The sequence below is a fragment of the Teleopsis dalmanni genome, chromosome 2 (genome assembly GCF_002237135.1).
Source record: "Teleopsis dalmanni isolate 2A chromosome 2, ASM223713v2, whole genome shotgun sequence".
Lineage (NCBI taxonomy): Eukaryota > Metazoa > Arthropoda > Insecta > Diptera > Diopsidae > Teleopsis > Teleopsis dalmanni.
Genome location: NC_051847.1, coordinates 112,852,819 through 112,865,718, shown reverse-complemented (window position 1 = coordinate 112,865,718; position 12,900 = coordinate 112,852,819). Strand labels below are relative to the sequence as shown.

Genomic DNA, 12,900 nt, shown 5'->3' with positions numbered 1-12,900 from the left:
CCTTGGCAACGTGCGATTTTAGTTGATTATTAGTTAAGCGATTTTAAAAAAGTTGGACTAAGTTGTCATATGTAACATTCACAATAAGAGGATATTCTTTTGCGATATACTTACAAAAGAAAAGACCTTACTACTAGTTTTTATAAAATTTCGACAACGTTAAATATTTTAATTTGTTTTTATTTTATTTTGCTTTGTTAGAAGTGTCCATCATTGCAACAATGTTTTGTTATGTTACGTTAAAAATATTTTTTATTTTTCAAAATTATTCATAATATAACAAAAAATTGTATGATTGTGTATTATAAAATTAATACTATGGAAATTAATATTTAATTGTATTACAATTTTATTATAAAAATAAATTTAACATTCATAGGCCATGTGTGAGTTCAAGTCAATTGAAATTAAGTAAACTGAAATTTTCTAGGGATTTTTTGCACTGTACTTATGTAAATATTTAATTATTTATTTATTGCACTTCTTTATTATTTTTGGTTAAAAGTTTTCAAATTTATTTTTTTATTTATTAAACATCACCTAATTTAGCCTTATCGAAATTCTAGTAAATACCAACATTCGCTGCCATATCGACATAATTGACTGCTTCTCTTAATTTACCATCAATTTACTCGAACTCGCACACGGCCATAATAAGAAAATAACAGGACAAGTAATTTTGAATGCGTTATAAAAAGCTTCTTTCAACACTGAAAATATACACAGTTCTTATGCGTGCTCAAATGCAACCCTGCAAGTTTTTTCGTCGAACGTCGTTCAATTTATCGCTTGCGACCAGCTGTTAGTAGTTAAGTAAATCATATTCCTCTTTCGTTTGTACTAATTTTTGTTTTGTTGCTCGGCATAAGCATGCATAAAATAGCTGCCTATAGTAATTTTGACATAACGAAAAAAGGTCGAAAAGTAAAGGCTATCAGAAGCGTGCTTCAGATATTATTACAAGTTAAAATATAGCAATAATTATTTTAAAAAATATTCAAAATTGAATTTGAATTTTGTATTAAACGGAAGTAAAACGTACAACAAAGTTTTAACGGAAATCATTAAGTCCAAAGTTTTGATTGTAAATATATATTTATTTTAAGGTGTGACTATTTACTTTAATGAAGAATTAGTGCACATACGATTACTTAACCAATTTTTATATGTAATTTCTAGTGTAAATTAAGAACATTAAGCGAAAATGAATATTTCAAAAACTAATGTTAATGGCTTGACCGGCGCTCAAGTATTGACAGCAAGTGGAACACTCTCTCAACCAAGTAGGCAGTCCCACCAAATCAGGGAATCAACTGTGGCTATGGCGAAACCTCTGCATTTGCAACGCTTAGAACGAGCATTGGATATGAAACCATTTATGAAGTATGCGCGTGAAATTTTAGCCAAACCATTAAGTAGTGAAGATGATAGTGCCGAGGACTCTACTGAAGCCTGCTCCGATAATGAATCAGAAAATGGAACCAATCGAAAGAAATGCAAAAAATTGTTTGGTTCAAGAATAGGTATAAAAGAATAGCCTTTTAAATTGTTTCCTTTGCACGCGTGAACACCTAACTCATTGCAGCAAAGTCATCAGTAATTAATGTTTTATAACCTTTAATTATTATAATTAAACTCTTTCTAGAGCGTCAAAATATAAAAATGCACCTTTATAACTTCTCTGAGTTGAGTAACGATCGTGAATGGTTGTTTTCCATAGTATTAAGTGACACTGAATCAGAGTCAGAACTCAGCGATGAGGACGATTATATAAAGCAGTTATTGAAATCTCATCGGAAAATGCAAAAGGAACGTGAACGCTATTATAAAACCCCTACTGTACGTTACAATTTAATTAATAAATAAAATGTTAAATTTTTAATTAATGTACAAATTATTAAATATATAAATATTATCTTTAGAACAATCAGTATACCTATTACGGAAGTGGTTTTCTATCCTGCATTGACATGCATCCCGACCATCAGCAATCTATAATTGGCGTGCGCAAGCGTAAACGACGTGCAAAGAATGAAAATAAGTCGACCTTACCCAAATTACAAAAACTGACGAAAATTCGTAAATCCCGCAAAAACATTCCAAACGATGAGCCTGAATCTGGAGAAATTCATCCTTCAGAACTAAAGAACTATGCTTTCGGTGATACCTCAGCCGTGAATGATGATGACTTATCTGATGAAGCTGATGCCTATAGTAGTGCTGCACTATCTAGCAAAGCAAATAGCTCAGCCGTACGTAGCAAAAGTCGTAGAAATTTGTTGGCGTCTCCTGAAGTGTTAGCGGCACGTAGAAAACGCGTTTGGCAATTAATGTGTAAAAAGGAAATAACTCGCTGTCATCGCTTGAGAATTAACAACCACAAGGAAGTAATACAGAGCAGCAAGCGAGTTGCAGGTATGTGCATGAAAGTAGTGCGTCAGCGTGCCATGCAATCTCAACGTGTTATGAAGGAAACTGTGTGGCGTGCAAAACGGCTCTCACGAGAGATGCTGGGCTATTGGAAACGTTATGAACGTGTTGAGCGTGATACGAGGAAACGTATGGAACGTGAAGCTGAAGAACAGCGTAAAATGGATGTTGAAATCATAGAAGCTAAACGACAACAACGTAAACTTAATTTCCTTATCACTCAAACTGAACTGTACGCCCATTTTATGTCTAAAAAACTCGGCCAGGGTACTGAAGAAGAACAACTACGTATATTAAGCCAACTGGATGACGAAAAGAATCCACGTCTTGCTGCATATGATGACTATGACGCAGAACACATGAAACAGCTGGCACAAAAGAATGCAGAGACAGCGTTTAATACTGATCGAGTATTAAAGCATCAGTTTGATGTAGCAACAAGGATAAAAGAAGAGCAAGAAGAAGCAATGAAAACCGATGAAATAACTGGACCTCCAGTAAAAGCAGACTTGCCCCAACCGACTATATTTAAAGGCACTTTAAAAACATATCAAATCAAAGGTAAACACTTCCATCGATATAAATTTATTCATATAATTTTTATTTTATTTTACAGGTATGACATGGTTGGCTAATCTTTATGACCAGGGCATAAGTGGGATATTAGCAGATGAAATGGGTTTGGGTAAAACTGTACAATCAATAGCATTTCTCTGTCATGTAGCAGAACACTATGGAGTTTGGGGTCCTTTTCTAGTTATATCACCTGCGTCAACTTTACACAACTGGCAGCAGGAGTTAGCACGTTTTGTACCAGAATTCAATGTAGTTCCATATTGGGGTTCACCAAATGAACGTAAAATCCTACGCCAATTTTGGGAACAAAAAGATTTACATACGCGAGACGCTAGTTTTCACGTTGTTATCACATCCTATCAGCTGATTGTATCTGACTATAAATATTTTAATCGTATAAAATGGCAATATATGGTATTAGACGAAGCACAAGCAATAAAAAGTGCGTCCTCAATGCGTTGGAAATTGTTGTTGGGCTTTAATTGTCGAAATCGCCTACTATTGAGTGGCACACCGATACAAAATAGTATGGCTGAACTATGGGCTCTGCTGCACTTTATAATGCCAACACTATTTGATTCACATGATGAATTTAATGAATGGTTCTCAAAGGATATTGAATCTCATGCTGAAAATAAAACAGGTATCGATGAAAAGCAAATCTCAAGATTGCACATGATACTCAAACCGTTTATGCTGCGGCGCATTAAAAAAGATGTGGAGAACGAACTATCAGACAAAATTGAAATCATGGTTTACTGTCCACTAACCATAAGGCAGAAACTGCTATATATGGCACTTAAAAAGAAGATACGAATTGAGGATCTACTACACCTAACACGAAGTGGTGCAGGCAGTTCCAGCGATGGTGGACATGTTGATCGCAATTTCACTTCAAACCTTATGAATTTAGTTATGCAGTTTCGAAAAGTGTGCAATCATCCAGAGCTTTTTGAACGAAGAGATGTTAAGAGCCCTTTTGCTATGCGTTGTCAAGAGTATGTGATGCCACGCTTGGTATATGATGATGGCGTACTTAAAACAGCTTTGCCTAGTAAACGCCATTTGCTCTATAACAGGTTAGAAATGCTTTTTTATTTTTGACTTCCTAACAGTAATTAATTATATCAAAATATTTCAATTGATTAGGTTTCTTATATACAAAGCTGAACATGTACATCGTTCTATGTTTAGTGAACCAAAAGCAAATAACATTCAAAAAAGTGGGGAAAACTATTCCCGATATATCGATCTAAATGTAAGTGATGATTGCTGTTTTAGTTTTACGCGTTTAAGTGATATATCACCAAAAAATTTGGAAGATATGACTGTTGGTGGACTAATTAGTTCGTAAGTTATGCAATACATAATTTCAAACCTGAGGGTTTTAGAGAAATAAAAATATTTGTTCTATTTCCTAGTTTACAACATTATCGCTTTTTACTCATTTTCTATAAGTTGCTATCGTATCGTCGATTATGGTGGACAAACTATAAACCCTCACGTTTTCAGTTACTAGAACCGATGTTAGAAAATCCCATTGAGCAATGCACTCTATTTGAAGACAGTATTTTAAAGAGCTGCATATTCACAAGCATGGTAAGAATATGCACTAGCACTTTTAGTCCTTTGGGAACCTTAGTCTCTATTATGTATTTATCTAATTATCTATATATTTTATCATAAAAACATAAAAACATAAAAACATTTTATTTTATTAGATTGGAAATGACAGTAGTGTGTATGCGTTTGGAGATTACATTGTTGTAAATATGCAAGAAACCATGGAACATCGCGTTATACGTTCAAAACGATTCAAAAGCCATAAAATCCTGAATGAAGAAGCTAATATAAAAGATATAAAGAAAGAGTCTGATATAGACATTATGACATGTGACGACGAAGTTACGAGTGTAAAATCGCAGCTCCTGGAAGGTCAGTCAAAGAAAACAAAAACAGGAACGAATGAACTCCTGCCCGAATTTCCATACATTGCACGCAAACCTACTAGATTTTACTGTGAACCATTAGAAATGCCAAAATTTCTATATGGTCTGTGTCCACGAGTACAGGCAACAAGAAGAAGGATGTAGTAAGTGTCAATACGATTTAGTAAATAGCAAATCCACTTAAATTCATTTTGAATTTTTTTTAATAGCTGTGAAAGTCGTGCAGCCGAGTGGTCACATATTCGACATATGCAATGTGAAAACCCTGATGGACAACAATTGGTTTATAGTAGCTTAGATATTTGCAAACCACGTAGTGGGTGGTCATCACTTATTATACCGGACAAACAAACACTTGTATCAGATGCTGGAAAACTATCAGTGCTGGATAGTCTCTTAACGCGACTCAAATCACAAGGACATCGTGTATTAATTTATTCACAAATGACCAAAATGATTGATCTTTTAGAGGTAAGTGTGATTTTATTCATAATATGGTAACTTTTTTGCAAAAATGGTATGATTTAGGAATATATGTGGCACCGAAAACATCGCTATATGCGATTAGATGGTTCTAGTAAAATTTCAGCACGTAGAGATATGGTCGCAGATTTCCAAACACGTGCAGATATTTTTGTATTTTTACTTTCGACGCGAGCGGGTGGCTTAGGCATTAATTTAACTGCAGCTGACACAGTAAGTGCTTTATTTGTAATTATTTTAGTATATATATTTAGATTTATACCCTGTGCTCAAAATGAAACAATAAGTGCATGTGTAGTGGCACTTACGAGATACGATCCTATGATACGAATCCAATGACAATTTTTTCAAACTGCGAAAACGAGAGAGTTTGATCATCACTGTAGTAATTAAAAGATTTTAAAGATACTGGTGACACGCACCACTCACTAAAATAAATTATAGCTCTCAAACTGTAAGGAATTACAAACTGTTGTCGTCCGTCGCCGGTTATTAGGCGTAAACAAGCACGCAGCAAAAGAGGGAGAGAAATAGGGGGGTTGAAACATCCTAAAATGAATCGACGGACTATATTTTTAGCTATGTATAATCCATATGAATACATTATGTCTGTTGAATAGGATAAATATTTGTTCATTAAAATGTAAAAAAAATTGCCCGGAAAGCATCCGGAAATACATTTTAAGCTATTGGTCTAAGCAAAAGACAATGTAGCATTGAAATAAAAATCTAAAAATTTGCTAGTAAATCTGTTATATAAAAAATTTCAAAATGGTGGTTCCATTGAGATTGCTTAATTCATAGAGATCCTGTTTCTGTTTTAAGTTTTCTGGTACTTGAATATTGGTAAGCATCGATAATTTGTCAGAACCATTGTCAGAACTATTATTTATTATAAAAATAGGTTGAAAAAAAAAAATTTTAAAATGTTATAGAATTTAAAATGGCTTACAAAGTTTTTTCTTTCATTAATAAAAAATAGTCAAAATTTTATGTTTGAAATTTCTAACATTTGGATTTTCCTTTCTTAAAACAAAATTGGTTCTGCCCATGTAAAAAATTTTTGTTTGAATTTTGACTCAAATACCCCTTTTTCGGTATCAAAATTTTAAAATAAAAAAACTGGAAAAACAAAATGCATCCTGCACAAAGAACGTTTGGAAATCTGTGTAGTAAAAGATTCGTCTCCCGTATGTCCATTAAATCCCAAAAAGAGTCACAAGAAGAAGCTGAAACGCAGAACCGACATGAGCCCAAGGACTTTAAAATCAAGAATGCACCAAAATTAGCAACTCTCGCTCATCGTCTACGTTTAGCAATATATGAAGGTAAATCCGTCAACCTCAAAAAAAATGACGCCTTAGGTAAAGCTATGACAAGTGCCATAGAACAGGGAATGCCACGTAACGATGCACAAAAAATTTTAGAAAATTTCAGAAAGGAAAACGACCACTTACACACACACCTAATACAAATACGATATATGCACAAAATTTACGTAATAATTACTGCGTGCAGCGAGTCCCTGCAGAACCTTCAACTGAAATTGAAACCTACATTAGAGCGATATGAAGCTGCTTTTGGATATGTTATGCCATTTTTCAACAACACTAGCGATATTGAGGCACTGGTGTCATTCAAGACGGCTGCTGACTTTCAGAATTTGGAAAACACCCTCAAATGCGATGGGCGTGCTTGTAAAGCAAGATCGATTGAAATGTTGGACTCCGAAACTGGCGCTGTCAGTTTTAAGTGCAATCCCATGGAATTATTGTCGGCTTGTAAAATCTTGCAGCAGAGAAAGTATGTGATTTTGCATGTAGCTTATGATTTCGTGCCTAAATCACGTGTAATTCTGTGTCATCATGAACGACAAGTGTACGAGCAATTTCTAAAGAGAATATGGAAGCTGACAAACATATTAAATGTTTATGATAATGTCAATAAGAAAAGTCTTTAAATTAATACGGTGCTTTAAAATCCAAAGTTATAAAAGACCAATCCAAGTATACACATTGCTTCATTAGTTAAGAAATCAAGCAATAGAACCAGTTTATAAGTCATGCAATATTTTTGATACATAATAGTTTTAATATTTTTTAGATATCAAAAATTAAACAGTTAAAAATATTTGAATACGTTTTTATTGTTATTGAGAATAATTTCAACTTCTACAGATCGAGACTAGTTAAATTCCTGTAACATAATTCCCTATAGTATACCTACATATCGTTATTACTGAATCTTCGTTTCAAAACGAACTTTAGGCTCCATTATAAATGAACTTCATTTATCTAAATCATATATCTATATTCTTATAATAGGTGTAGTAGAAAAAAATTTATTAAGGTTGGTTTTATATTTTTCAAATGAAAACAAAACTAGAATGGGTCGAACAGTAATGAAAAAACAACTAACATTTGATGATATATTGAAATTTGATTTGTTGCCATATTGAAGGTAATTTCAATATGTCCCTCTCATAGAAGTATTCGTCCCTAATGGCAAAACATTGAGATTAACAAAATCGATGTTCACAAGCCTCTCTTGAGTCGAGTTTTTTACCAGAAAATCGTTCGCCATAGACAGAAACAGATGGTAATCATCTATTGCCAGGTATGGACTATAAGCTTGATGCATTGGAACTTTCCAACCAAGATTCCGGAGCTTTTGGAGAGTCATTATCGATGTATGTGGCTTGAGGTTGTCCCAATAAAACACAATTCCTCTCCTATTGTCTAAAGCAGGCCGTTTCTAGGCGATTGTTTTCTTCAGACTGTTCATTTGTTGACAGTACAGTTTCGAGTTAACAGTTTTGCTGTAAGAGAGCAGTTCATAATAGTTGATTTTCTGCCAATCCCACAATCCCACACATCAAAACCGTCTTGGCAGTCTGTCCATGGTTGACCACCGTTTCAACCGGTTCACCACAACTACGACCGTGGGCCACCATTTTCGTTTGACGTTGTCGTAAGTGATCCAGTTTTCATCACCAGTCACCATTCGCTTAAGCAAAGGGTCAAGCGCGATTTTGTTGCGATTCAGTAGTGGTTCGCAGATGGAAATTCGATTTTTTTGTGTTGATTTGAGTGACACCTATACATCGAGCTTTTTTTGTATCCAATATCCAACCTTATTGAAATGGTTCCAAACAGTTTTTTATTTTCTTGTACAATCTTTAGCTCTTGGGCAATCAAAATAGTGCTTACATGACAGTCGGTTGTCGGACTCGACATTTTCCATGATTTTATCGACATTTTCGACAATGGTGTTCCAGTGCGTGATTCATCTTTGACATCGAAATTACGCATGATTGGCTGTTATTGGAATGGGTTTCAAGCCAGACACAATTTAATAAGTAAATTTAAATGATTGAGTTATAAAATAACTATCTATGAATCTTCAGTTCAATCTTCAGTAAAACCAAAGTTGTTTTAATGTAAATACATATTTTTCTATATGATTATATGATTGTTTTTATTCCCGGATTTAAAATCCGGACAGATTGCATTATCTCGATTGTTTTTTAAAAGTAAGAAATCTACCAGGATTTATCTTTAGGATTTATTTTTTTATTTCAAAGTAAAGAAGAATCGTTATTTTGCATTTGACTTACTTTACCTTGCACATTATTTTTTATATTGAATAAATAAATATATTTTTTTTTAACATATTATCTATCAATAAAAGTGATCTCGATGACTTCACAACATAACATATAAAACAATATTTCGTATGAAGTTTCGTGGTGTGAATTTTAGTATTTGAACTTCGTGCTCCTCAAAAAATGTAGATCTACAGTTTTGGTTGGTATGTTGGATTAGATATATATATAAAAAGGGACATTAAATTTGATTGTATATCAATTACTTTCAGTTGAGAAAGATACTTATATGTCGTTGAATTTACGATACTCAAGTATGTCCATCTGATTTTCAGTAGCGCACTAAAAGCAGATAAGTCAGAGATTTATTTTCTATGAGACTTACTCGAATGGAATTTTTTGTAAAGTTGTACATATTTCTACAATGTGTGTGAACGATTTGGATGCCAACTTAAATCATTTCCTTTCGCAACAAAAGCTGTTGATGGTCTTTTTAGGTACTTCGAATTTTCAAACTTGCTACTGTGTGGTTCTATCAAGATAATATGCGCAAGTTCGTGTTAAAAAAAAAAACTTTTTGTATTATCAAAAGAAGTTATTATTTAAAATAAACACAAAGAAATTTCAAGTATTGACTTAAGCGCAGAATGAGCTTAAAGAAAATATCCTTAAAAATAAATAACCTTACGAAAGTTACACTGCATAAATTAAAATATAAAATAAAAATGTGTATATATACGACAAAATAATTGTGGAAAATACATTATGCAGCAGCCTCTATTGGTCACCCCGAATCCAATTATCTGCACAAGCTGACTACTAGAATAAAACTACGTGAGGAGTTTCGCTCAGGTTTGACAGAAAACAGCTGAAAGATGCTAGTTCTCAAAAGTAATGCGATACTACATTGCGACCGAAAATGGCAAATGCTTACCCAGGATGCTTGACATTAAAACATTATTTCTACAAATTCTTACTTATTGTTTATAAGGATATGTACGATATCTTTAATTTATGCAATGTCCATTAATCCTTAAATTGATATTCATATGCAATAAATGCTACAGTATTAACCTAAAGCTTTATTAGAAAAAAATATAGTTTCACAAAATATACTCTCAATGTTATTTATCTAATCCAGCACTTGATAGTTACAATTATAGCACTCATATAGCACTCAAGAAAAGACCCCATTAAGTCTTTTGACTCTTTTTTTTTTTTGAGATCTGATTTGTTCAGGAAAGTATCAAAAATATAGTCTTTCACAGAAACATGAAGTTTACCATGTTTGTATTTATCAAAGCTTAAGGCTGAAATGTCATAGAATTACTAAAAAATAATTATTTGCATAAATATTCCAGATATATTTTCAATTGTGAAATCATGGCATTAATGTGTAAATTAAGTAAAATAAACTTAACTATGAGGTCCAGTCCACAAAGTACTTTTTGTTGCTTCAAAACGAATGGAATTTCAACGAAATTGTTGTAGATACTTTTTATTGAGGAACTTGTTTTGGATTTTGAAATGAAGTTAATTGAAATGCGTGCATTGTTATGTGGTTGTCCACTGTACTGGACATGTTTCTGCAGATACTTATAAGATTTATGACGACTACTTAACGTATCAATTCTGTTGCTACTTTTTGCGCTGCTCTATTAAAAAATAACAAATTACAAAAATAAGTTTTTCATATATTCTTTATACACATTTTATAAATTTTTAATTAAAATTCAGAACGCGTACTTAAATTTGGATCAAATGGTTTGTCGTAAATGGTGTGTTACAAATAAAACGAACAATCGCACCTCAATATTTCTAGTAGATTCTGAATAAATAGATCATTTTTGTAACATTAAATTTAATATCGTATAATTTTTTAAAAACAATAATTGAAATATAGACAATTATTTAAACTAAATAATTTAGAAAACAAGTAACTGACAATGTCAGCTTCAAAGAATCACTAAACTTCTTTTTAAGGCAAAAAATTATGAGAAAGTCAAATGTGAAAGGCAAGGCAAAATAGAACTATCCGATAAAACCTTTCAGATGTAGATGTAGCTTAACTTACATACTTATATATCCACGATGTATATTTTATAGAAGTTAAGTTAATAAAATATCATCGAATTTATAGTGCAGGAAATTGTAGAGCTAGCTTCTAAATTCATTGTATACTACTTCATGCCTTACTCATAATAACGTTTTTGAATTATTCCTAATTAAAAATGATCGGAGGAAAAGAAAATCTATGTATAAATTCGACATTCTCGTAGCATAGAAGATATAATGTACAAGCTAAGTATTTATATTGCGGAAAGACAGTAAAGCTAATCTATGGCTAATCTATGCTAAGCAACAATCTGGTTTTGACGGGTCAACATTCCTGCATTGTTAATAAAGATACTTATGTTTCTTTAAATCTGGAAAACACTTTATAAGAAATTATGAAGTTAAGAAGTTCCATGCCACGGTATACATGTTTTGCAACTCTTCGAAGCATTCGCTATCAAGTCTAGTGAACGACAAGGAAGGATTGATATTTTCAGTAAAAGAAATAATGAAAGCCTTACGAGGGCTGCTATATATATTTCTGGCCTAATAATGAAAATGCGAATATTTATCATCAAAAATTGTTTTATTGTTTTTCAAAGTATTCTCCAGCCTGATTTATACACTTTTGCGTGCGCTCAAATCAATTGTCGAAGCACTTTTTCCACTCCGATTGAGATACCTCCAAAACATGGTTTTTGAACGCTTCAACAGCATCTTCTGGCGACAAAAATCGTTGACACGCATTTTTTTCTTGATGTGCGGGAATGAAAAGAAGTCATTGGGTACCAAGTTTAAGCCGATGTGTGAGAGCTCGCGTTGTCATGGTGAACAATGGTTCGTCTTCTCCGAAGACTTCAGGCAAACAAATTGTGGTGTACCACTCTGAAGTGACCGTCCTTCGTTGCTCAGGCGGAACAGTCGCCACATGACCAGTTTTGCCGCAGAAACAGGCAACAATTTGCTTCGAAGTGCTTCTTCCACGAACAACTTTCGTTGGATTTGGCTCGTCTTCGAAGACCTACACGGTCGATTGTTGTTTTGTTTCGAGCTCATACGCATAGATTCATGATTCGTCACCTGTGACTATCTTATAAACGTCTTTTGAAGCACCGCGAATGTATTTTTTCAACATTTCTTTACACCAATCAACACGAGCCTTTTTTTGAGCGATTGTCAAATTGTGCGGGATCCAACGAGAACAAACCTTTTTTACGGCCAGATGTTCTTGTAATATCGAATGTATGCTGGTGGGAGAAATGCCCAAGGATGCCTCTATCTCACGATATGACACATGACGATCTTGCATTATCAGTTCACGCACGGCATCAATGTTCTCTGGCACAAAGACCGTTTTTGGACGACCTTCACAGAATTCGTCGTTGAGCGAGCGTCGGTCACGATTGAATTCATTAAACCAGTTTTTCACAGTGCTATAGGATGGAACTTCATCGCCATACAAAGATTTAAGTTCATCAATGCAATCTTGTCGTGATAATCCGCGTCGGAAGTTGTGAAAAATTATCGTACGAAAATTTTCACGTGTTAATTCCATTTTTTGGCCGAGACGAATTTTTCAAGTCTCTGTAAATAAACCAATTCACAATTAAATGGCACCACGTTCTGAGTGATGTTATGCTAAAAAATGTCAACCTTTCCAATGGAAATGTCAGATTGCACCTGACAATAGTTCGTGTTGCCTAAGCCAGAAATATATATAGCAGCCCTCGTATTAGACGAGTGATACGGTATCCAATTGACGTCATTAACCTGTCTAAAAGATTAGAATATGCTAATGTTGTA

The 12,900-nt window shown here is 33.5% G+C and overlaps 3 protein-coding genes across 3 annotated transcripts; 2 read left to right on the top strand and 1 right to left on the bottom strand.

Annotated features, from left to right (window-relative positions):
• The first annotated feature begins 838 nt into the window (after positions 1-838).
• Positions 839-5,777, top strand: LOC119675479 (chromatin-remodeling ATPase INO80-like). The gene is made up of 10 exons (XM_038086685.1): positions 839-1,084; positions 1,180-1,523; positions 1,646-1,839; positions 1,923-2,991; positions 3,047-4,085; positions 4,156-4,356; positions 4,428-4,605; positions 4,728-5,098; positions 5,165-5,426; positions 5,484-5,777. Exons 2-10 carry the CDS (start codon positions 1,205-1,207, stop codon positions 5,775-5,777), a joined length of 3,927 nt encoding a protein of 1,308 aa, XP_037942613.1. The 5' UTR covers positions 839-1,084; positions 1,180-1,204.
• A 796-nt stretch (positions 5,778-6,573) lies between these two features.
• Positions 6,574-7,398, top strand: LOC119675477. Its single transcript, XM_038086684.1, has one exon. It carries the CDS (start codon positions 6,574-6,576, stop codon positions 7,396-7,398), a length of 825 nt encoding a protein of 274 aa, XP_037942612.1.
• A 3,262-nt stretch (positions 7,399-10,660) lies between these two features.
• On the bottom strand, positions 10,661-12,670 carry LOC119675476 (the record flags this gene model as incomplete). Its single annotated transcript, XM_038086683.1, has 2 exons — positions 10,661-10,697; positions 12,231-12,670. Coding segments are annotated over 2 exons (477 nt in total), but the record flags the coding sequence as incomplete, so codon positions are not given.
• Between the last annotated feature and the right edge of the window lie 230 nt (positions 12,671-12,900).